The 24434-nt window shown below is 50.6% G+C and overlaps 1 protein-coding gene across 1 annotated transcript in view; it reads right to left on the bottom strand.

Moving 5' to 3' along the window:
• The window catches only part of Rp1l1 (RP1 like 1), a 47670-nt gene that overhangs the window by 5767 nt on the left and 17469 nt on the right, over positions 1-24434 (bottom strand). The window contains exons 2-3 of the mRNA XM_076545184.1: positions 5229-5867; positions 1358-1499 (exon numbers count right to left, since the gene is read on the bottom strand). Coding sequence (XP_076401299.1) covers positions 1358-1499; positions 5229-5846 — 760 coding nt within the window. The 5' untranslated portion in view covers positions 5847-5867. The remainder of the gene's footprint in view (positions 1-1357; positions 1500-5228; positions 5868-24434) is intronic.

Below are 24434 nucleotides of genomic sequence, written 5' to 3'. Positions count from 1 at the left end.
ACAACCCATTAACACTGCTTCGTTACATGCAGCCATGCATATAGAGTTGCTGCACAGAAAGCTTCTTGCACAGAACATTTGCTGCATATTAATGCTTGCTGAATAGGCACCAGCACGATCAGGTTCCGGAGAGATTGTGGCATTGCAGGTGAAAACACACCATGGGGATTCATTGACCTGGCATAGGAGGAAGCTCAGGCTGCCGCCAGTGATAATCCGACCATACACTGTAAACTGATATGACTCACGGTGACCCATCTCCCTCACAATGGCCAGGCTCCTGGGCTGAAGAAAGATTGCCGGGAGAGGTCTAAACACACTACGTCAGTCTGTGATAGTCTAGCCTACCCCGCAGGCAGAAAAAAAAAAGTGATGGGCCTTGGGTGATAGAAAGTAGCTCTAAAGCTGGGCGGTGGTGGTGTATGACTTTAATCCCAGCACTAGGGAGGCAGAGCCAGGTGGATTTCTGCGTTTGAGGCCAGCCTGGTCTACAGAGCGAGATCCAGGACAGGCACCAAAACTACACAGAGAAACCCTGTCTTGAAAAACCAAATAAATAAATAAATAATAAAAAAATATAAAAAAAAAAGAAAGACGAGCTTGGTGGGATGCACCTGTGTCCAGCAGGACAGACCTCACAGACATTTCCGGCCAGGGGAAAGCATCAAGCAGGCCTGGTGGCTCTTGTAGTGTGTGCCTAGACATTGTCTTCTGTCCCAGCCACTGGGGTGCCACAGTTGCTGGTACTGTTCTTGGTCATTTTCTTAATGGAGTCCCACAAAACGCAGCCCTTTGTTCGTTCACCAAACTCTATTATCAGTCCAGCAGTTTGGCTGTCATTTTTACCCTGCACTTGGGAACTGTGCCCTCGAAATCATGCATATTTTAACAACGAAGCCTAGACCCTGACCCTCTGTGGGCTTTTTTGATGGATCTATATGTCCGAATGGGTGGTCCATGGTTGTGGTGTGTTTTAATCATCGTTAACCACTGTAGATCACCACTGCTCCCTAGGACAGCCATGACTCTGAAGGACTTAAATGTTCCCTGTACTCACAGGGCTCAGCACCTCCATGAGGACATGTCTACTGGGAATCTTAATGGTTATTTTAGACCCTAGAAACCTGGAGCCCAGATTTCCCTGGGTCATAATCTACACTGATCTCAGGTGTTCCCAGCAATGCTTTGCTCACTTAAGGCTGATGGAAGAAGGAAACGGGAAGAGAGACCCAAAGTGGCCGGAAGACCTAGGAACCCAGCCAAAGCCCCTTTCCCGTGGGTCTGGAAGTGATAACAACCAAGCCCGTAGAGCCACCGTCCCATTTAAAGAAGCCAGGAAGGCCCAGAATCTACTCACCACGTTCACTCCTTGCAGTCACACCAGAGAAGGTTCTGGTCCTGTTCCCTCCATCATTTTCCATCTCCAGGCGTCTGAAGGCCTCGTTCCCAGCACATACCAGCAGGGAGGGACCATCCAGGAGTGTCTGCAGAGAGTCCACCTGGAGGACGTGAACATGGAGTTGGGAGCCTGGCCTGCAGAGACTCTCTGCTCTGGGAGGCCCAAGAAGGAAGGTCCCATCTCCTCAGCCCTTCCTAACCCTTGCACATACCATTCTGGGTTCCCACATCCCACCATGCCTCCATCACAGCCAGGGGCTGAGAGCCCACTGCCTGCAGGATCTCTTTCTCTGTCTCCACCAGCTGGGAGCCAGACCATAGGTTACCTTGGACAGAAAGGTCAGGACCATTAAGCTGCTTCCCCCAGCACACATCTACCATCCAGAATACGTTTTGTAAAATGCTTGCAGCAGAACATTCAATGCCTCCATGTGGAGATCTGATTCTCAGTCTGTCATATTCCCAGGTGGAGTCCTCACCAGTATGGATAACTTTCCATATAATTCAAGCCAGTTGCCTCTGCTTGAGTGGATCAGTGAGGGCAAAGTACTGCTCCTCTCCCAGAGAGTCTGTCTGTTCTCAAATTCTACCCTTCCCTTAGACGCACCAGCAGGACATGCTGCTGCCAACTCCTGGCTCAGAGATGAGCAGGATGCATCACTCCAGTAAATAGGACTTCACTCTCAGAGTAGTTCCCTGGCCCCAGAGGCCCTGCATATCTGAAGGCCTGTGTTACAGCATGAATGGCAGTGTGTAGTGTCAGGGACTTTCAAAGTGCATAGTGTGTTCTTTAGAATAATCTCAAATTAGAAGGGTATGCTCAGTAACAAAAAGACACCGTCCCCACCATGGAACTATGAGAATAACCAAAACCCCAGGACAACATCAAATGCAAGGAGGTGGGACATCAGGACCTGTCACTCATGATCCATGGGGATGAAAAATGGTCTAGCCAGTCTGGAAGACAGTTTCTTGTAAAAAACCAAGCACATGAATCAGCAATTGTGCTCCTTAGTATTTATCCAAGGGACACAGCTCCCCTTCCCACAATCACAGGCAAACAACTGTGTTGTACTCTACCATCTGGCCCAGTTCGTTAGGAGGGCCCTTTGTTCTCAACTTCAAGACACATTCCTTCTTTGGGCAGATTTCTACTCCATCGCACCTCTGTAACATTAAATGCCGAGGAGGCAGTGGAGTACCAGGGACTCTTGCATCACAGACCCACTCAGGGGCCATGAAGGGTGTGGGGGAGGCTGTCCAGGGGATCGTTGGTTTTGGTTGACTCTTATCGAAGGAACAATGGATAGGGAGTGGCTAGGACTTTCAACTGAGTCAAGGACTCAACGGGACCAAGATGGAGGGTTGGTGGTAAGGGCAGCTCCCAAAGGCTCCCTGACAACTGGCTGGTGGGTGGGGACATTCTTGTCATTGCTAAGTGGTCACCAAAAGGTGACTATCACATGGACAGATAGGCCTGCTCAGTGGGTGCCCGACACCTGGTGGGCAGCCAATCAAACCGAACCCCTCCGACACCGACACCGCTGCTATTACGTAATGAGGACATCTCTGTGGTTGGGGGCAGTTTGTACCCACTGGGATGGAGTAGACTTTTGTTTTGGTTAAAGGTGGTCCTCGGCCATTCTCTTTTAGCATCACCATTGTGAGCTTTCAGAATGCCCCCTTAACACCGGCACAACCCAGGAAGATGGCTGATGTCACCGCGGAAGATATGAGGCCGTGGGCTAACACCAATAGAATTTACTGTGTGTCTGGGTATAGTGGTGAACACACCTTTGATCCTAGAACTCGAGAGGCAGAGACAGGTGGATATCTGTGAGATCTAGGCCAGCCTGGAATACATAGTGAGTTTCAGGTCAGCCAGGGTTGCATAGTGAGACCCCCATCTCAAAACAAACAATAAGAACTCACTTTGTAGCCATACACTCTATCACCCTCATAATGTGGAATAGTAGGATGAATATTCTCTGGAAGATTCCATGTGGCATCCAGCTGGAGAGGTTGAGCTGTGTTCCTATAGGATGTGATACGCATTTCCAAGGCAAGTGATGTGAACTGCTTTGCTTTTCTGTGGACCATAGACACCTGGGGATGAGAAGGCCCCATGGAACTAGAAGTCAAGGCCGTCACCAGGCACCCCAAGCTAATGAACCGACAGGCAGCAGGAGGGGTCCTGTGTAGGATAGTTAATAGGTTCTGATTATCAAGGGGAAGTCTGGTTGCTGTTCACAGTGGGGACACCCTTGTTGGGAGCCCTCTGTGGCTGCCACATGCAGTAGGACAAGGTGACAAAAGACCCCAGCAGCCCTGTATATAAGAAGGAGCCAGAGGACTCAGCCTGCCAGGACCATGGTTTAGTCACTCCATCAGGTGCATAACCACCATCAGCAGAGAGGCCAACAGAAGGGGGAAGGAACGCCAGGTGAATAGTGGAAGGACAATTTAAACACTAACCACAGCCTTGTGGGAGACTGCCCGACTTGCCAGCTCTCCATAGAGATATGTACTATAACTAATTTCCTGGCTTTTGCTCTTGATTTCTTGTGCTACTTTATGCAAGGAATTCTGGGGGCTACTGACTTTGATAGACTTTGAGAGAAGATGGCAAAGTGGCCTTGTAACCAGACTAGAAGACAGAGAGCACAGAGAGGATGTGGCTTGGGGCAGAAAGCAAATATGCTTTTGCTTTTGTTTCTTGAGACTAACCTAGACTCTCTGTGTAGGCCAGGCTGGTCTCCAATGTGCAGGTCTCTTGCCTCCGTCTCCCGAGTGCTGGGATTCTAGGCATGTGCCACCACACCTAGTTAGTAAATACAGTTCTGACTATAGGAGGCCCCGGGGCTAAGCAGATACAGGACCAGATTGTGGGGGGAGAGAACTAGATCAGCCTAGCTCGGTTTCCTGAAATGCCCACCTTTGTCAGAGACTCGTGTTTCGCAAGACCTAGGAAGGTGCCAGCTACACTTACTAGCCTCTGCAGTTAGGGTCGAGTGCATGCCGTATTCTCCCTCAACCGGGTGCCTTTGATCAAGACTGAGAAGGAAGCTGTTCTGTTCGGTACACACCACCTCATCCCCCTTCTGGCTGGTGTTGCTGTGAGCATGTAAGAATCAGGAGGTGATGGCAGCCGAGGTGGCCATGGCCGACTCATCCCTCTAGAAGTCCTGAGAGTTGAGAGGCAGCTGCACTTCCTGAGCACTGTTTCCCATGCTTGGCTGTCGGCCTCACCGATGTGTTCTTGAACTCAACATTCCCAGTGCTTCCAGTAAAGGCATGCGCTACCTGCAGGGTGTGGTGAGCTATCTCTGTCCACCCAGCCCTGATCCCACACTCCAGCTTTCCAGACCTGCCCCCCTAACGTCCTGCGTTAAATCTCTCAATGCTCAAGGTACCCTGAGTGATCTGTTTCCTGCCCTCAACTCCCATGGAAATATGCTGTTGGGAGGACTGCATAACAGATGAGGAGCACGTTCAACGCTCATGCTGGGTGCTAAGTACTTAGTAAATGGGAGCGTGAGTAGGGTGGCCGTGCGTGTGTGTGTGTGTGTGTGTGTGTGTGTGTGTGTGTGTGTGTGTGTGTGTGTGTGTGTGTGTGACTTCTGACTCAGGTCCTCATGCTGGCCTGGCAAGCACTTTACCAACAGAGCCATCCCCCACCCAGGCCTGATGATAGTTGTTTGGTTAACAGATTTGACTCAGTGTCTCCACTCTTCACCTCTAACTAGCGGTAGGCAACCAAGGATGCCTTACTAGTCCACCTGCGTATTTTGACCCAGGGTCCAAAGGTAATACCTGCCCCCACCGCCTACCTTCTTCCCGCTGATGGTGTACACCTGCTTCACGGGAAAGCGCAGAAGCTCGGAGGCTTTGCTGAGGAAGGCCGTCAGGTTCCTGGTGTTCCTGTGACTCAGAACCACTGTCTGCTGGCATCTAGGATTCCCATTCTTCACCAGTGTCATTCTCCTTGGGGCCATGGGGCCCTTCCAGGAAGAGGATGTCTCTGGAGCTTCACGCCCACCTTCATGCCCCCGGGACTGCCCAGCAGAGGGGCTTTTCCTTTGCAGGCGGCCTGGCTCTCTGGGAGTTTTAGGGGGCTTCTTATCGGAGCAGAGGTAGCAGGCCCCATCTTGCAGCTGCTCCAGGGCACTGAGGCCATGTAAGCCCCGGGGTGTGGTCACAGAGCGGACCCCAAAGGAAAGAGGCATGCGCTGAGACAGTTCATCCATCAGGGCGCTGAAGGTCTTGAAAGTGCGCTGGTGAACAGCCAGGCGAACCCCAGCAAATCGGGGATCCCCTCGCTTGAGGAAGGTTATCTTCTTAGCTGGCGTCACCTCGGTGACAGAGGGAGTGTGAGCCACAGAGGGCAGGAGACACTGCCGGTGGCTTGGGGCAGGAGCTTCCCGCATGCCTCCTGGGGTGCTGTTCATGATGCGGGGAGCTGCAGACAGCTGAAACAGACAAGAAGAGAGGCTCAGAGGGCAGGTCACAGGTCAGGACAATCTAGTCTCTTCCCTTCGTTATGGAGGTGCTTCCTGACACCCCAAATCAGTTCCATCCAGCTGTGTAGAGACAGTTCGATCCACCTGGGTTAAAAGACAAAGATTTAGCACTGGGTGTGTCTATGGCAACCCCTACCGCCCACACTTGCTACCCACGTCGTCTGGGAGGACAGTGACTTACTGAGCCCCATCTGCAGAATTCAGCTGAGTCTGGATAGTGGTCATAGTACGCAAATGCATTTCTACGTCTGAACTGCTTCACATAGAGCAAGGGTCAAAAGTCTTCAGTCTCTTCCCTCCTCTGGCTGTTTCTCTTGCCCTCTTCTGCCAACAGACAACCCCCCTGAATGTCCTCGTGTGTTCTCCTCTAAAAATGTGGGTAGGCAGAACAAAGAGTGACCGTCACAGGTAGAATGCTAGACACAGAGTCAAGAGCTCCGCGCAGCAGGCTTCCCTCTCTTGCGGTCTCCCCACACGCCCTGGGGATCCCTATCTCTCTGGACTCCATTCATGCAGCTGTTAGGTGGGGGAGGGAGGGCTGGGGTTCCAGCACTGGTTCCAGACCCTCTAGGGGCCGGGAATCAGACAAGGAGACTCGACACCCTTGTCTATGTAACCCAAAGCAAGATGCATCACTTCATATCCTGTGTCTTCGTCACCAGTTGGTGTTGGCATCGGTATTAAAAATAAGCTATGGGGCTGGCAAGATGGCTCAGTGGGTAGAGACACTTGCTGCCAAGACTGATGACCTGAGCTCCTCCATCTCTGGGACCCACGTAGTGGAAGGAGAGAACCAACTCCCATATGTTATTCTCTGACCCTCATGGGTGTAAATACACACACACACACACACACACACACACACACACACACACACACTGACACCCTCACATACACGCATTCACAAACAAATGAAATATTTAAAAACCATGAGTTTTTAAAGCTGTGTCTAAGGTCCCCCTAAAGTCTTTTCTGTGGGTGGCTGTCAGCTTGCTGCCACCCACAGGAAAGAGTAAGGCACACACCTGTCCCCACTGTCCACTTCCACTTCCACTATGCCATGGTGTGCAGCCCTCTGACCTCCCACAGGACACTTGCAAAACCCTTTCATCTGCCTCTCTTGTCCCAGGTCACCACACTCCCCTCTGCCCGTGGCAGGCAGGTTACCCTGAGACCCAGCTTCTTCTTGTGTCCCCAAACCTTTCTGGCTCCCCAGATCTGTAGAAAAAAGTCCGCACCTTTATTCTGCTACTCAAAGTCTTCTCCCACACGTCCCCTGTCGACTCTGTGAGCCTGGCCTCTTCTCACAGAAGGACTCTAAGGTTCTCCTGAGAGGCGGCCCTGCCCTTCTGCATCTCACTGTGGCTGACCTCTTCGTTGAGACCTCTCCAACCCTCATTGTTAGTGTAGCATCTCTCGAAGCTCCTACCCTCCAGTCCCTGCCTTCTCCAGCTTACCCCACCTGGGAAGCAGAACCCACACTTTCCAGGGCACCCAGCCTCATGTCTGAGAAGTAAACATGCATTGATAACCTTTACCCTCATAGCGCTTCCTGCTGGGGGCGGGATCTGAGCTGATGGGGTTGGAACAGGATTGTCCCGACTCAGGAGTGGACATCCTTCGTGTGCATGGGAGGCTACTGGGGCCACAACTCCCTCCTCCCTGGCATTGCTCTTCATTTAGTCCCATTTGTTGGATGGAAAAGAACTCTTCTCTCATTTTCAAAAGCACGGGGCACAAAAGAGGCCTGTAATCCTCTCATCTCTGGACAGATGTATAATTAGCTCCCGAGACCTCCTCCCTGCCAGCTAATCCCCGCAGGCTGTTCCCATTAGCCCTCCGGCCGATGTTACTACAGCTCCAGGAGCAGTTCTTCCCCAGTGCCTGCCCATGGGGGCTGTTTGTCCCTCCTGGTGTTCATTTTCACTCACAACGACAGCCTTTGATGACAAGCCCAGAGAGGAAGGAAGCACCCTACTGCCCCCAGCACCACCATGTACGTGGACATCAATCACCATGTCTCCAGTACCATCATGTCTACCACATCAGTGTGTTCCAAAATCACCATGTCTACTGGGGTGATCTTGTCCATCACATCCCACAATGCCACTATGCCTCAGAGATTCACTCAGTCCGAAATAGCAAACCCTCCAGTCAACATATCCTCCAGCATCACTGTGTCCCACAGTGTCTCTGTATAACCCAACAGAACCACGTCCTTGATTGACATCATCATGTCCCCAGCACCACTGTGTCTCTCAGTATCACCGTGTCCTCTAGCACCCCCAGTAGATAGGACTTCTGCCCCTGCAACCCTGCTTGGGTACAGGGGCCCAATGGGACAAGAGTTTAGCAGGACACCCAAGGAACGGCACAAGTCTAAGGCAAAGACCTCCTTGGCTCCTCCAGGCCCCAGGCAGAAGTGCAACATCACGACCCAAGAGCCTGATAACCCCAGGATTCTGACACTCTTCTAGACTACAACTGCCCTCTGAATTGGGATTTCTGATCACCCAATAGGCTTCGTGACCTGCAGGACCTAAGTGCCAAAGCAGAGCTGGCAGGCAGTTCCTGACTCTTCTCCCAGTGAATGCCCTGCACTGGTGTGTGACAGCATTGTGCAGGTCACTAGCCATTCCTTCACCCTCACGTCTATCAGCACACACCCCCTCACACCATCCATACACATGGACCCAGGATTCCATTCATATCCTTAGACACACTCAAGCATATTTTTATGGGCACACACACACACCTTAGAAGGAGTCTCAGTCCCAGGAGAAGAAACTGGAGGAACAGGGCTGCCAGGCTGGGATCTATGAAGGGGACACCGTGGAAGACATTACAGGAAGAGGTGGCATTGATCTCTAGCTTTGCCTCCCCTTGAATCCGGGGAGGTGAACCCTCAGTTCTATGGGAATCACCAACAAGTGGAACTTGTAGCCACAGGGGTGGGAGTCAAAGCAAAAAAGAGTCTCTTCTTGGAAGACATGTGACAAATCTTTTGAGCCCTCCCTCCTCAAGGCCCTCTGGTGTCACCTGGCTGTTTGCTCACTCATATTCACCAAAGAGTACTGGACATCTGCTGTTCTAGCTTGTACACTGGGTTACAGGAATGCAAAGACTAAAATGCCGTGGCACCCACCTACAAGGCCTGCACACTGAGTGTGTCCAGTGGGCACACTATGACAAGTGGCTTTTATAGCTTTTTAGTCTCTGTGTTCCCATAACCCAGTGGGCAGCCCAAGACAGCAGGTGTTGTGATATCCTTGGTGAATGAATGAATGAATGAATGGATATATGGATGAATGGGAGAAAGCAGCAAGTGATTGTGAATGGGAAGGAGTCAAATGGTCCTTGAACATGGACTGCTCAGTAACAAGAGCCAGAAACTTTCCCTTGGTGAGTATGCGTTGGGGTGTAGGCCATGGGATTTAAGCCTTACACGGCGTTGACTAGCCAAAGAGCAGCAGCAGCAGCAGCAGCAGCAGCAGCAGCAGCAGCAGCAGCAGCAATCACCCACATTTCTTCAGACACAGAAGCTAGAGCTGAGCTAGGAAAAGAGCTTGGGCTGCCAGGTGGGCTAAGGCCCCTGTTAGATCACCTAGGTGCCTCATGCGCCGCAGGTGTAAGCCCCATCTCCTCCAGGCAGATCTTCAGAGGTGATGCAAAGGACCAGGCACCAGCCAAGGCAGAGCAGGGTGCATCTTAATTTCCCCCCTATTTCCCTCCTTTCCTGGTCTTCATTTTCCCTCCAGAAGGAGCCTTGAGAAGTCCTGTCCTTCTTCACCAGCCAAGCTGAGGCAGGTCTAGGCAGGGTGCCCTGTACCTGGGGGCCACTGTTCTAGAAGCATCAGTGAGGAGCCCACAGGCGCAGAACCATCTACAGCACAGAGAAGATCACTCCCCTGACATTTATATCCACATGAAGGTCCAGAGAAGATGGATGGTAAGACGGTGTGGTTCCCAGGACCGCAGTCCTTCCAGCTGGGCTCACACGGGTAGAACTAGTGTAGGGTACATCCAGGAAAGGAGGAGGGCCCCATCAGGCAACGCTGGGATCTGTTGATTACAGGAATCTCTTTCTCAGTTTTCTAAGCGTGTGGGGGCCCCAGGGTGCAGACAGGGTCACCTGGGAGTCAATATCTTGCTAGGAGACTGTAACAAATGATCCTGGTAGCCCAGAGTCTGTGAGGCCCCACCATTGGTGATGGAGTATCCCAGGGAACTCCTCAGCCGCCGAGGACACTGAGTCTGCCTGGAGGGGTGGAGTCCGGAAGGATGGAGAGGGCGGAAGGGTGCGGGGATTTCAGGGGAAGTGGACAGAAAGCAGAGGCTGCCAGCTTGGGGGTGGAGAGGTGGATCTGAGAAAAAACAGATTAAGGGAGAAAAAATAGAAACCACAGGAAATACTCAAAAAGGTGACAGACCAATGGAGGAATTGGGCTGGGTGGGCCCCTGAGGGCTTGGGGGAGGAAACAGTTTAGCTGGCCAGAGACCTGGAAGTGGGCTCGGCTGGGGGACAGACGAGGCCAGTGAACAAGTAAGATAAGTGGATTCAGGAAGAGAGTAAATATGGTGAGAGGAGTCAGCAGGCAGGGAAAGGGACAGTGACATCACTGGCAGACCTAAAGGGGACGGGCAGGAGGGAGGGAACATGTCAGGGACCTTGAACAGCTGATGAGTTCACTCACAGATGCTAAGAACTGTAGGTAAAAGGGCACATGGCTTCCAGAGGCAGCGAGAGCCACAGGCTGTCACTCAGCAGGGAATTAAGTCCTTCTTGGGGGTTCCAGTTGCTAGATGGGGTCTGAATAGTCCCTAAGGGGTCATATGATCGTTTTAGCGTGGACTTCTAGTGCCTCAACTCCACCAGAGTTGCCAGGAGATTGATGTAATTTATGATCGTCTAAGAAAGGAAGGAATAGGAATCTTGATGAGCTAAGATGTGGTATCAATAATAAACTGCATCTAAATTTCAGGGATATTAAAGTATGGTGGGGAGACATATCTTTGTATCAAAGGCTGACAAGGGCCAAGTGCAGTGAACACATATCCGTGATGGAATGTCAAGCAGTGCAGCCCCCAAGTACAGCAGTGTGGCAGAGGATCAATAAACTGAGTGTGGAATTAGCACAGAATCCAGCAAACCCACTTGTGAATTTACACAGAGCAACTGGAAGCAAGGTCTGAAAGAGATATGTGTATGGCAACCTTTATCCTGAGAAGGCTTATTCAGAGGTTTAGTCACAGAAGCCAGAGACTGGAAACCACCCAAGTGCCCATTCCCAGATGGGCGGATAAGCATCATGTGATCTGCCCACAGAACAGAATGATTAGTGAGCTTTGAAAATAATCTCACCATTCTGACATGTGCTATGACCTGGACGAGTTAGGCGGACACTGTGCTAAGTGAAATAAGCCAATCACGGAAGGATGAGAGCTGTGCCGGTCCAGTTTTAAGCAGTCCCTGGAGTGGCTGGAGACAGCGGAGAATGACAGCTACCGCCCTGGAGGAGACGAGGGAGGAAGAGTGGGTATTTAATGGTACGAGGTTTCAGTTTGGAATAACAGAAAGTGTGCAGAGATGGCTTGCACAAGGATGTGAGTGGGCCTTATACACTGAACCAAGCTCCTGAGAAGGTTAAAATAGTAATTTTACACATTTTACAACAATTAAAAATTATAAAATACTTTTAAAAGAGAGGCTGCTCAGGGGATACTGTCATGCATCTGGAATCCTAGAGCCTGGGAGACAATGAGTTCAAGGCCATTTTGGGATACCAAGAAAGACCCTGTACTTAAATAGTTAAAAATAAGTGGAACTTGTGAGATGGCCAGCAAGTAAGTGCTTGCCTCATAAACTGAGTCCAATCCCTAGAACTCACAGCAGAAGGAAAAAACCAACTCCCAAAAGTTGTCCCCAGACCTCTATACATATTCCATGGCACACATGTGCCTCCCTCTACACACTAATAACAAACACATTTTTTTTTAAATTAAGTAGCGTTGGGGCTGGAGGGATGGCTCAGTGTTTAAGAGCACTTGCTGCTTTTCCAGAGAACCAGAGTTGAGTCCAAAGCACCCATACTGGGCGCCAGGCACCTGTAACTCTAGCTCCAGGGGATCTGACACGCTCTTCTGGCCTCTGAGGGCATGCAGACACAAATACGTACACTGAATTAAATAACAAATCTTTAAAACAAAGCAAGGGGATTAGGGGCAGGATGAACGGCCTTTTAAGAAAGGCCACTCAGTGCAGGATGTCTTCCGAAAGCCAGGTGCTGTTGAGGGTTTGGGGAAGAAGACCATGTCTGTATGGTAGAACAGGTATTCCTTGCCGCTCAGAGTTTGCCCCTGGCAGAGAGCCACAGGATGGGTGTGGGTGTGGCACTCACAAACAGGAGCAGCCTGTCACCAAATGCTGATTGGCTCCTATGTGTCATACCTTAGCCAGACAGAAATGAGGCACAGGGTGGAGGGCCAGACTCCAGCCTCATGGACTTCATCACCCTGAGAGGAAGGGAACACTCCTGTGCCCGGGTCCTCACCTTTTGACCCTTGAGGGACCCGCTGCTTCTGACTCAGCTTGGCTCTGTCAGGAACTAACTGGCTAGCCAGCTGCTTGGCTCCTCCGTGTTTCTACGACCTCAACCATAAAATGGGTGCTGCTCTAAAGGCCACTGAAGTTATATAGGAATTGTCTGGAAAAGGCCTGCACACAAAGTCTTCCCTGAATCTGGGAATCTTGAGAAATCCAGAAGACGTTAGTTCTGGGTCATAGTCTCACCACCTGTCACAATGATGGGGAAAACTGTAAAAAAACAAAAACAAACACAAAACAAAACCAAACCAAAACAAGAATTCCCTTTCTTTCCTACATACACTGCAGATGATGTCAGCATTCTGGGCCTCTGATGCCTCTGCAAAGGTCCAGAGCCCAGATTAAGAACGGAAGAGCATAGAGCAGAGGGACCGTAGAGAAAGCTCAGGACTAGCCAGGGGACTCGATGGTGTATGGTTTAGCCAGGAAAGTGCTTAAATTCTTTTTAAGCCTGCAGCCACTAGGAAAAAGCTCCCAACCGTTGATAAAGGAAGACAACATCCATGACAACTAAGGAAAAGACACCTCGGGCAGGAAAAGCCTGATATTGGCACAGGAAGGAGAATCCCTGGAAACTGCCGAGAAGCAAAACAAAACCCAGCGTCGGAACATCTTCCTGCCCTCCACCCTGCCCCACTTGCTAACATTCCCTAGACAGCTTATCTGCAGGGGAAGCCGGCTACGGGCATGGCCTCCCCTTAGGGGGCTTGGATGACAAGAGAGATGTGCAGTCTGGGCTCTTCAAAGGCAGGAAGGGACACTGGTATGGGTCTGTGCCCTGGATTTGCATTCTGAAATGCCTGACAAATGTGTGTGGAGTAACTGATGTGGGGCCAGGAGAGGGGGTGTCCATGCAGTGAGGAGGATTGGGGGGTGGAGCCAGTAGAGAAAGCTGGGACAGTGGAAATGGTTCTCGTACCTGATTGTGGGCCACTGTGTGTGTGAACAGCTAAAGAAAGAAGATGTTCTGCAGCTGTCAGGGCTGAGGGAACCGTGGAAGGTCTGGGATGTGTGAAGATAGCGGGCACGTGCTCATACGTGCTCTCACACATGTGCATACACACACACACACACACACACACACACACACACACACACACACACACTCACCACAGGCTACCCATGGCCCTCAAAGCTGAGAAAGCAAGCCAAGGGCCTACGAGCCAGTGAACAGTTGCAAGATGGAGCCAACAGCATCAAGATGAAAACATCAATAGGAGGAAATAGGGGGAAGTTAGAGAGAACAGAGTGGGTACATTGGAGGGGGAGGTGGCCCTGAGGTAAGGGGAAGAGGTGACCATTAATAGTAGCCAGGGAACCAGGGAGACGGCTTTGTTAAGTACCTGCATTGTAAGCATGAGGACCTGAGTTCAATCCCCAGAACTCATACAAAGGGAGGGAGGAAGAGGAAGGAAGGAAGGAAGGAAGGAAGGAAGGAAGGAAGGAAGGAAGGAAAGAAAGAAAGAAAGAAAGAAAGAAAGAAAGAAAGAAAGAAAGAAAGAAAGAAAGAAAGAAAGAAAGAAAGAAAGAAAGAAAGAAAGAAAGAAAGGTATGATGTATAATGCTGTGCACTTGTAATCCCAGCTCTGGGGAGGTGGGGACGAGTGGATCCCTGGGGCTTGCTGGTCACCTAGCCTACTTGGTGAATTCCAGGCAAGTGAGAGATACTGTCTCAAAAAAAAAATGATGCATGGGGTCTGAGGAAGACATGCACAGGCTCACACAGACACTGTACCTGAACCCACAGAAGTGTGTAACACAAACACACACACACACACACACACACACACACACACACACACACACACACACACACACGGGGGTAGGGGGGACTAGCCAGGGCTTTCTTAAGACATTGGGGCAGCCATCAAAATTCAGGAAAACGGCATTGAACACAAGCTTTCTTGAGAGTGGGTGGCTGCACCAAGAATCAATGACAGAGACCCCACCCTGCCCATGACTTAGCCCCCACAGAAGTCTAGAAACAGAGCCTATAAACCTGGTGTTGAGATCTTCTCCAGCCTGCAGGATTAGGAGAAATGGGCAGACAGCAACCTCAGGCAGAGAGGTGATGGTATGGTATCTCCCAGTCACACTCAGACACCTACAGGGAAGGGAAGGCCAGTAGGGAGGAGACAGCCACCTCAGGCAAATAGCACATAGGAAGGCCTGAGGAGTCAGCCGCTCACCACCACCAAGAAGAGATCATATGAAATAGGACAGCAAAAGTCAGCAGGCCCAGACTGGCAACGGCCTTTGACAGAAAGTGACGGGGGTGAGTGATGGCCGCCATGTCTTAGCGACTGTGGTCAGCAGGCACCTAGGTCAAGGAGGTCCTGCTGTGTCTGGCAGAGCTGAGTCTCCTGTTCAGCATTCTCACTACATGCACAAAATGCTCAACTATCAGCTATGAAAGAACCCCAGGAGGCTCCGAGAGGCACCGATGAGCTGACGCCTCTGTTTTCTTGACTGGGGTGATGATGCTACAGGGTTTGTTCGTGTGTCCCAAATCACCAAGTTGAATACATCTCACTTACACAGAAAATAAAAATGCAGCTCTTTACAAGATAGTACGTTGAGGCTGGGGAGACGGCTCAGCCAAGAAAGCTCAGCCACATAAACATGAGCACATGGTTTGATCCCCAGAACCCGGGTAGGTCAGGTATGGTGGCATGGGCTTGTTATCTCAGAGCTGAGAAGGAAGACAGGAGGATCCTTGGGGCTTGGTAGCAGCCAGGCTACCAAAATGACAAGTCTTGGGTATCCATAAAGGATTCCATTTCAAAAAACAAGACGGGCTAGTGAGATGGCTCGGCAGGTCTTGCTGCTGCCACCCCTGATGACCTGAGCCTGATCCCCGGACCCCAAATCGTAGAGAGAACTGACTGTTGCAAGTTGTCCTCTGACCTCCACATGTGTGCCATAGCATAGATTAATGCACGCATGCACGCGTGTGTGCACACACACATACACACACACACACACATACACACACACACACACACAGATTAATCATATATATATATATAACTATTAAGAAAACCATTTTAAAAATTGGGGCAAAGGAGCCATGACTGCCAGGCCTTCAGCAGAAGAAGCCGTTGGTTACCCACTAAGAGGCGGCGGCAGCCATTACACAGAGGGAATCTAACTGTTGCAGAACCCCAAGCTCAGGAGGGCTCGGCAGGGAGGGGCAATGCAGCTGGTGAGGGGGCCCCAGCCTCCATATCATAGGAGGTCCCCAAGGCGGTTGAAGTTGCGAACTCCTGGACTCCAGCCGCAAACATTGGGCCTTTGTGATTGGGCAAAAGCCTAAGCACTGAGACAACGCAAGCTTTTGGTATTTGTAATTTTCCGACGGTGCTGGAACTCACCAGGGTCACCCCGTGGGCCTAGTCGAGTGGCAATCCCATGCTACCCCATCAGGACACTAAGTCTAGGTGCAGGTGAGGGTCCACAAGGAGGGCCCGTCCTCCGTCAGAGCTCGGGAAAGTGTGCATCTACGCAGCAGGGGAAAGCTGAGGCCTGCAGCCACCCCACTGAAAGGAACTTGTTTGAGTGAAGCACATGCTAGGTACCCGAGGCGAATGGTATTGCAGGGTCTGGGGGAGGCGGGTTTTCTAAAAGCAGCCACTGCAGTCGGGCACCGCGACAACTTTGGAGCAAGGCAGGGTGTTGCGAAATGGGGCTGGAGATCAAGACCCAGCTGCAGGTCTGTGCAGACTTAGGCATGTTATTTCAGCCTCTTCTTCTGTTCCTATGAGACGAGGAGGCTGGGAAAACCCCTCACAGAGAAGGAACCGGTGGCTTGGCGAAGTGCCATGTTCCCCACCCCCCACCCCACCCCGTGCTCTGGTCCTAAGTGGCAGAGGCTAGCCCGGAGCCAGCTCTCGGACGGTAACATGGTTTCTTCCCTAGCCTGCTTTCTGCAGTGTGGACTGCGTGGAAGCAGCCATCCCTGGTGGGTGAAGACCAAGGACTGTGGACCCCAAAAGGTTCTGGCCCCTGGGGAAAATAATTTGGAGTCCAAACAGGAAGGGGGACCAGCCCGGAGCACTTGGAACGGTTCCATGGCAGCAGCAGAGCGAGGGACTCCGTGACACCGCGGTGGCCTCCGCGCAGAGAGGCTCATTTCCTCAAGAATGTTTTTGTCATTTGGTCATCACGCTTCTCACCATGGTCGAGGTCGCCCTGGAGGCCACTAGAGGCCAAGTCCCGGTGAGGAAGGAAAGAGACAGAGGTGGGGCAGAGCCCAGGAGGAGGCCAGGGTGAGGCCTGGGAGAGTCCAGTCCTCAGAGTCCCATCACCCGTCTACCGGGTGACCCGAAGAAACCTGTAGCCATGTTGGGCAGCAGACCCTGGGGGATGCCCACTGCCCCCACTTAGGGTCAGTTTGAAGTGGGTAACACTCGAGGATGCTTCACCGGGATAGAGACAGCTCATTCTAGAACATTCTGCTTCAGTTTCTTCTTCCCCAGAAAGGCATGGAAGTAGTTCTCTGTCCTACATGGATACAGAAGAAACTGGAGAGATAGTCTCCGAACCTGGTATTTGCTGGGCAATTGTCCAACCTTCAAGGCTCAGCCCACATCCCAGTGCAAGGGTGGGTGACATCGTGGTTTCCAGGGAGTGAGGTAAGATGGGAGGAACCGTTCATACATCAGTGCACTGACAGCTGCTGATTCTCTTCTAGTTTGACTAACTAGTGGCCAGTAACTCTTCAACCTAGTTAATGGTTTATACAGATACCTCCACGTAAAATACAAGGCAGAGGACTCGCTGTCCTGCCTCCATGTCCTTCTTCTCTTGACTCCTGCAGTGACTCATTTCTGCCTCTCTCATCCCCATGCCAGCTGATCCGGTACAGCTGTGGGCACATCTGGTTTATTTCTCCTACTAGGTCAGGAGATAGCCAAGGGTGAGGACCAGGCCTCACCCTGGGAGTCCCCAGTACATAGTACTTCATGCAGCACACTCTAGGTGCTTAGGAAGAGCTTGTTGAGTGAATGAATGGGTGAGAGGATTAGACACTCACTGGGCACAAGGGCCGTCAGGTTTTCAGTCTGGGCTTGACCTGATGCCCAGGCTGTAGGCTGCCTATGAGGAGCCCAGATGGCTCTGATAGTATTTGAGGTCTGTGAGATTGACAGGCCCATCAATCAGATCCCTTTCTACTGGCCACATCTGGGGCTGGGACTGGAGTGATTACTGCAAGCTACTCCAGTGCTGGGTGACCCAAAGCTTGAGGGGTCACTCTGATGGTGAGAGTCAACAGGAAAGGTTAACTAACTCACTCAAGATCATTTAGGGAAGAGACACTGGCAGAGCACTCAATGCTCTGAGTCCACCCTGCATCCTCTGAGGATGTGCCTACGAGATGGTACCAGTGGGAAGCTTTGGCTATGTGTCTCTCTGGCAGAAGAGGAAATGGCCCCTTTCGACCAGGAGCCCCAGAGCTGAAAAATCCAGGGAACTTGAGTAGACAAATGTAGTCAAGGTCAAGGCTGTGGCTGGGCTTGAAATGGGGAAACAAGGACACATCTTCTCTCCTCTCTTTCTCATCCCCCACTGGTGCTTCCTGTTGTCTAACCACCAGAAGCAAGAAAGGCAAAAGAGCTAGAGAGACAACCCACAGAAGCCAAACATCTAGCTGAGAGGATATAAGGGTACATGGATATTTAATAACCCTCAACGGTTTGTTGCCTGTTGTTATAACAAAATATCTGAAGCTGGGCACTAACAAAGGAAAAAAAATGTCTATTTAACTCAACTATTTTGGAGCAGGGAAGTTCAAGATCAATTGTCCCCAGTGTTTCAGTCCTAGGGGAGGGACCCTCAGTGCTCGGCTGCATCCTTTCATAGCAGATGGATTGGCAGCATGGTGGGAGCACATGATCAAGGGAGTGGGCACATGGCAGCCAGAGGCTTCCACAAGGACTAGCCTGGACGCTTCATCTCCATCCAGGGAGCACCAGCTGGAGTCAGTTCTAAACTGCTGTGGGCATTGGTCTGACTCCAGCCTACCTAATGGTAGCCAGGGTGCAGACAGAGCTGGAGCCGTAGGTGATGGTTCAGACAGCCTGTTTTGTCTTTCTCCCTCATTTATCTACAAGGTTTCTCTTGACCATTTGCCCTGAGCAAGACACAGAAAGTGCTGGTGGTGTGTGAGTAAGTTGCTTCACCTCCTTGGCCTGTATTTTCTCGTCTGTACAATGAGTTATTGAGACATAGAGAGGCTGTGAGTCTATGACGGGATCCTGAGAGCTCTAGGGCCCCTATCTTGACTTGGTGGAGCAGATAGCCTGCACCCCTTCCATCCTGAAAGGGTCTACTTGAGGAGAAGCAGGAGAAACAGACTTACACCTGGCATTCAACCTCTCAGCACTACCCAAGCATTCACGTCTCTGGACATGGACATTAAAATGGACACACAGACACGTGCCCTGCAGGTTCCGGGGAATGGTGGGGCTGTTCCTGCACAATCATAGGGCTTACCCCCTCCTTCTCCCCCACTCCCCTCTGTCCTATCTCAGGGTTGGTGGCTGCGGCTCAAGGATCTTGCTTCACGGTGCCCCCTGGATGAAAGGCCCGGGCCACAGGAAAGCCTGTTGTTTCCACAGCTCTGGACTTCCCCCCTTTGTCTCGGCGTTATAAACAAGCCCATTCCCAAAGCCACAGCTGACGATCCAGCTGCAGGCGGTCGGCAATCCAGCCGTGGAAAAGGCTCTTAGGTGGGATGAGTTTAGCCTTGAGCCGGCCTGATTCGGACAAGAGTCAGCCTGCCCACATAGTCCCTTGACACACTGCATAAAGCCAGACCAGCCTTGGACCTCACTGATCTGACCCCAGGACAAGTGTCCTGCAGGGGATGCTACTGGTAAGATGAAAGACATTGTCACCCATTTTCCAGCCACTTGTTTAAGTGGAGTCCTTAGAGGAAAATGATGTGAAGCTCAGAAAACAATGTGGGCAGAGAGTCCAGGCCTGGGCAGGTAATGGGGAGCCCAGCCTTCCTGGATGTCTCCATGGCCTTTCTCTTCCAGCAGAACCTTATACCCGCCAGCGCTCCAGGCTCAGCCTCGCAGCCCCACAGTGGCAGGGCATTCCTATGCCAGCCTTTCATAGGAAGGGATTGGATTGCCTTCAGCATTTACCTATTGACTACACAGCAAGCCAACCAAGCAATAGGTTTAATGATGCCTACTGTGTGGTGGTTCATGAACCCTACAGGCTCCTTTAAGCTCCTTTTGACAAGCTATTTTTCAGATGGAAGAAAAGATACCACAATAAAAGCTGGGCCCGGGGCTTGGATGGGATGATGGCTCAGTGGGAAAAGTGCTTGCCACACAAGCGTGAGTTCAGACCTCCAGCACCTATGGAAAAAGCCAGCTTGGAATCCCAGTTCTGGGGAGGCAGAGACAGGAGGATCCCTGCGGCCCCACGGCTACCTAGTCTTGCTAAAGTGGTGAGCTCCAGGTTCAGTGACTCTGTCACGGAAAATAAGGTAGAGAACAAGCAGAACACTCAGTACCAACCTCTGATCTGCACACATGCATGCACACCCATGCACACACATAGAATACACATAAGCTGGGTGTGTGTTAGCACATGGCTATAATCCCAGTACTTAGAAGGCTGAGGCAGAAGGATCACAAGGTCAGGGATAACCTGGGTTACATGAGTCTCTCTCTCTCTCTCTCTCTCTCTCTCTCTCTCTCTCTCTCCCTCCTTCTCCCTCTTCCCCCCTCTTTATATATGTACATAGTATTATATAAATTAAATTATATACAGACATGCATAATATTTTTAAGATGCCTCCATTTATAGCCACATGACCTGCTGAGGATGAAATCTACATCCTTGTCACAGATCAGTTGATCTTTCCTGCCAAGAAAGAGTTAACCTAGCTATTACTTGTGGCAACTTATCTCCTACATAGGAGTTAATTTCCCTAAATTGGTGGAGGAGGGGAAAGGAAGGGAGGAAGTAGGAAGAGAGAGAGGAAAACTGCCCTAGGCTCCAGATCAAAGATGCTCTGAGATCCAGAAGGAAGCAGGGACTCGGGGTGGGGGTGGGGGATTCTGAAGACTGCATCCTTCTGATAAGGAGCTGGACCTTGAGATGGCCTCTTCCTCCTGCAGGCAGACCCCAGCTGGGTCCTCTTTGCCACCAGAGCAGGCAGTGGCACTCGCCACAGGGCCTAGAAGGTCCCAGAGGCAGCCCCAGGTGGAGGAAGCCTGCCTCAAGCCAGGGCATGAAAAAGCGATAGGAAATAACCCATGTTATTTACACGTTGCCAGGCTGGATGTGTTGTTAGCTGCAGGTCTGGTTCACGTCATTGATGTGTGTGAATGTGTGGTATTAGCTGAGCTCGCCCACCCATGCCAGCAAGGGCACAGTTAATTCCATGCTGTGTGTTCACAGGCACTTGTGAGTCTCGTCCAGGCCCTGAGCCAATTCTACTGATGGGACATTAGGAAGCCGTTTCCCTAGGCAGCTAGGCACAGGGACAAGAGATTCAGTTTTAATGCAAGAAAAATATTAAAGAATTGCAATAATTTGTTACCTTGGCTGGTGTGTGTGTGTGTTCACCTACAGCTATCTTCATGTGCATGCAGTGGCCAGAGGCTCTTTCTGGATTGCTCTCCTAGATTCCATATTTTCTGAGATAGGCTTCCCGCTGAATCTAGAGTTATCCCATTCAGATAGACTAGCTGTCCAGGGGGCCCCAGGGATCCTCCTGACCCCGTCTCCCCAGAGCTGGGATTACAGCTGCACCCTTGCCATACTCAACTTGGTTTTTTTTCTTCTTCTTTTTTCTTGTTAGTTTTTAATGGTTGCTAGGAATCCAAACTCAGGTTTGGATGCTTACATAGCAAACACTTGGACATCTAAGCCATCTTCCCAAATCCCTACTTCCTTGGTTTTTCTTTCTCATAAAATTAGATTAAAATTTCTACTCAGAGTGAGGGGTCGTGGGGGGTGGGGTGGGGCTGGAGAGATGGCTCAGAGGTTAAGAACACTGGCTGCTCTTCTAGGGGACCTGGGTTCCTACCACCTACAAGTTGGCTCACAAATACCTATAATGCTAGATACAGAAGGTCTGATGGCCTTTCTTGACTTTCTTAGACACTGCATGTATGTGATATACAGACATACATGCAGGAAAACACCCATATACATAAAATAATGTTTTAAGTGATGAGCGCAGTCGCTGGGCCCTGAACTGAGTGCCACCAGGGAGCTTCCCAACAGAAGGATATCCTTAAGCCCATTAGTGGGGCTCATCAGATGAGCATAGGCTCTAAGGCAGCTGGAGATCCCTCGCCACTCCCAGAGAGCAGCTGAGTTGCTCCTGCTGGGGCTCCTGCACACCCTAGACATTGTATGCACAACACTATCATCATGGGATAGTTCTTGTGTCCAAGAGAGGGAATAAGAAGGGGCCAGAGAGAGACAGACAGACAGACAGACAGAGACGGACACACACACACACACACACACACACACACACACAGAGAGAGAGAGAGAGAGAGAGAGAGAGAGAGAGAGAGAGAGAGAGAGAGAGAGAGAGAGAGAGAGAGAGAGAGAACATCCAGATGTCGTATTACAGGGATTCTGGGAATGCACATTTCTCCTGATCCCATTTACCTGCCCCAACTCTTTTCTCTTTTCCTCTTGCTGATGTTTTACAATTATTATTATTAATGAAACCTGTTATTGGAGCATCTTACCGTGAGCCTGTTTCCTGACCTCAGGGAAAGGGAAATCTTGACTAAACTATAGTTAGGCTACGAGGCCCTCACACCACAAATATGATAGAGGAATGGGTTGAATGTGCCGAATGGACGAAAGGCATTCCTGGCACAAGGGAGGGTGTGGCCTGAGTAAAGCCCTTGGGGCACTCTCCTTCTTCTAGGGCCTGGTGCACAGATGCTGCCTGATTTGTGTTTGTCATAGTGTTCCCTTATTACACTGTTTCTATGATTTTCTACTTAATAAAACATGAGATAAGGAGCCGGGGAGACGGCTCATTTGGTAAAGCACTTGCTGTGCAAGCGTGCAGATCTGAGTTCACTCTCTAGAGTGAGAATGTCGGGGGGTGGTGGCAAGCTCTTGTAAGCCCAGCACTGGAGAGGCAGAGACGAGTGGATCCCTGGGGTTCTCTAGCCAGCCAGCCTGGCTGAACTGACAAGTCCCTAGTTCAGTGAGAGACTCTGTCTCAAAATATAAGGTAGAGAGCCACTGAGGAAGAGCCCATGTTGACCTCTGGCCTTCATAGAAATGCACACATATCCATGCACACGCACATGCATCTATGAGCGTGCATGGGCACAAACACAGAATGGATCTACTTCATAGGGACATCATAACGGGAAAGAAAGTTTGGAAACTGGCTAGATTTGAGGGTGAGCTAACAGGCCCTTATGCTGGCCAGGAAGCAGAGCATGTGATGCAAAGGGAACTACTTGGTCCCTCTCATCTTAACCATAGCACTGTTTCGTGAGTCATCAGAAGCTTTCAAATATATCAAGAATTATTGTTATTAATATTATTATTATATGATAAATTATTCTATAATTATATTTGGGAGAATTTGTGGGAAGTAGACTATATTAGGACTGTATTAGCATTATGATGTCATCTTATAAACTAAGACACATTTCCTCACGAGTAGGAGCAGATACATTGATGTGGCCCTTTTCATGCCAGGCCACACTCGTCCTTCCTCCCACACTCTCTTGTGAAAGAGAGAGTTGAGGGCCATGTGGCCTGTGGTGAGGCGGGGCCATGTGACTAGTTCTCACCAGTGAATCATGCATATTGCATGTATTTGTATGTACATTCAAAGGCCAGAGGATCATTTAGAGGGTTGTTCCTCAGGACAACAGAGCCACCATGCTAAAGCCACTTGGACCCAAGTGCTCTCCCACAGGACAGTTGCCTCCGAGGGCTGCCTGAATGGACAGCAGCTCCATATCACTGAGACAGTAACCTGTGTGGACTGAGCTGCTGGGGTGTCGAGGTTGTTCAACATTGCAGGCTGTCTACAGGAATAAACATTGCAGGAGACGACAAAACAGAGATGCACATGCCAGGGGCTGGAGAGAAGACTCAGCACTTAAGGGCACTGGTTGCTCTTCCGGAGGACCCAGGTTTGGTTCTCAGCACCTACGTGGCGACTCATAACCATCTGTAACTCCAGTACCTGGGGAATCTGATGCCCCCCAATTTGGCTTCTGTGGGTACCAGGCAAGCCAATGGTGCTGGTGGGCATTTATGCATGCAGGCAAAGTGCTCATGCACATAAAGTGAAATTTTAAAAAAATAGAGATTCACACTCAAAGATGTAAGGAGAGGCACCACAGTGTTTACTGTGCCTTTTACTATGGCAATTACTTACAGGTTATTTACTGTCTTATTTATCTTAATTTGCCATAGGGTAACATAGACTAATGCCTGGGCTAACTGCCTCTGAATGCTTATCCCTGGGAATTAAAACTCTGACTCCCCTGACAGCCTGTGAGCCTATGTTCACAGCAGCTTTAAAAACAAATGGGGAGGAGACCGGAGCTGGCTCAGCAGGTACAGGTGCTTGCCGTGAAAATCTGGAGGCTGGAGTTAGATCTTCAAAATGCCTGTAAAGGTGGATGGAGAGAACCAACTCTACAAAACTGTCCCTGACCTCCACATGTACACATACATGTATCCTCATACTCACATCATACATACACACACACACACACACACACACACACACACACACACACACACAATACATTTTGTTGTTGAGACAAGATCTCATTCTGCAGCCCAGACAGACCCGGAATTTTCTATGCAGCTAAGACTCACAGTGATCCTCGAGGATGCTAGGGTTATAGGCTAGCACCACCATGTCATCTGGAAACAGC

This window comes from Peromyscus maniculatus, chromosome 9 (assembly GCF_049852395.1).
Source record: "Peromyscus maniculatus bairdii isolate BWxNUB_F1_BW_parent chromosome 9, HU_Pman_BW_mat_3.1, whole genome shotgun sequence".
Classification (NCBI taxonomy): domain Eukaryota; kingdom Metazoa; phylum Chordata; class Mammalia; order Rodentia; family Cricetidae; genus Peromyscus; species Peromyscus maniculatus.
Note: the sequence above shows the minus strand (reverse complement) of the source record. Positions and strands in the feature narration are given on the sequence as shown.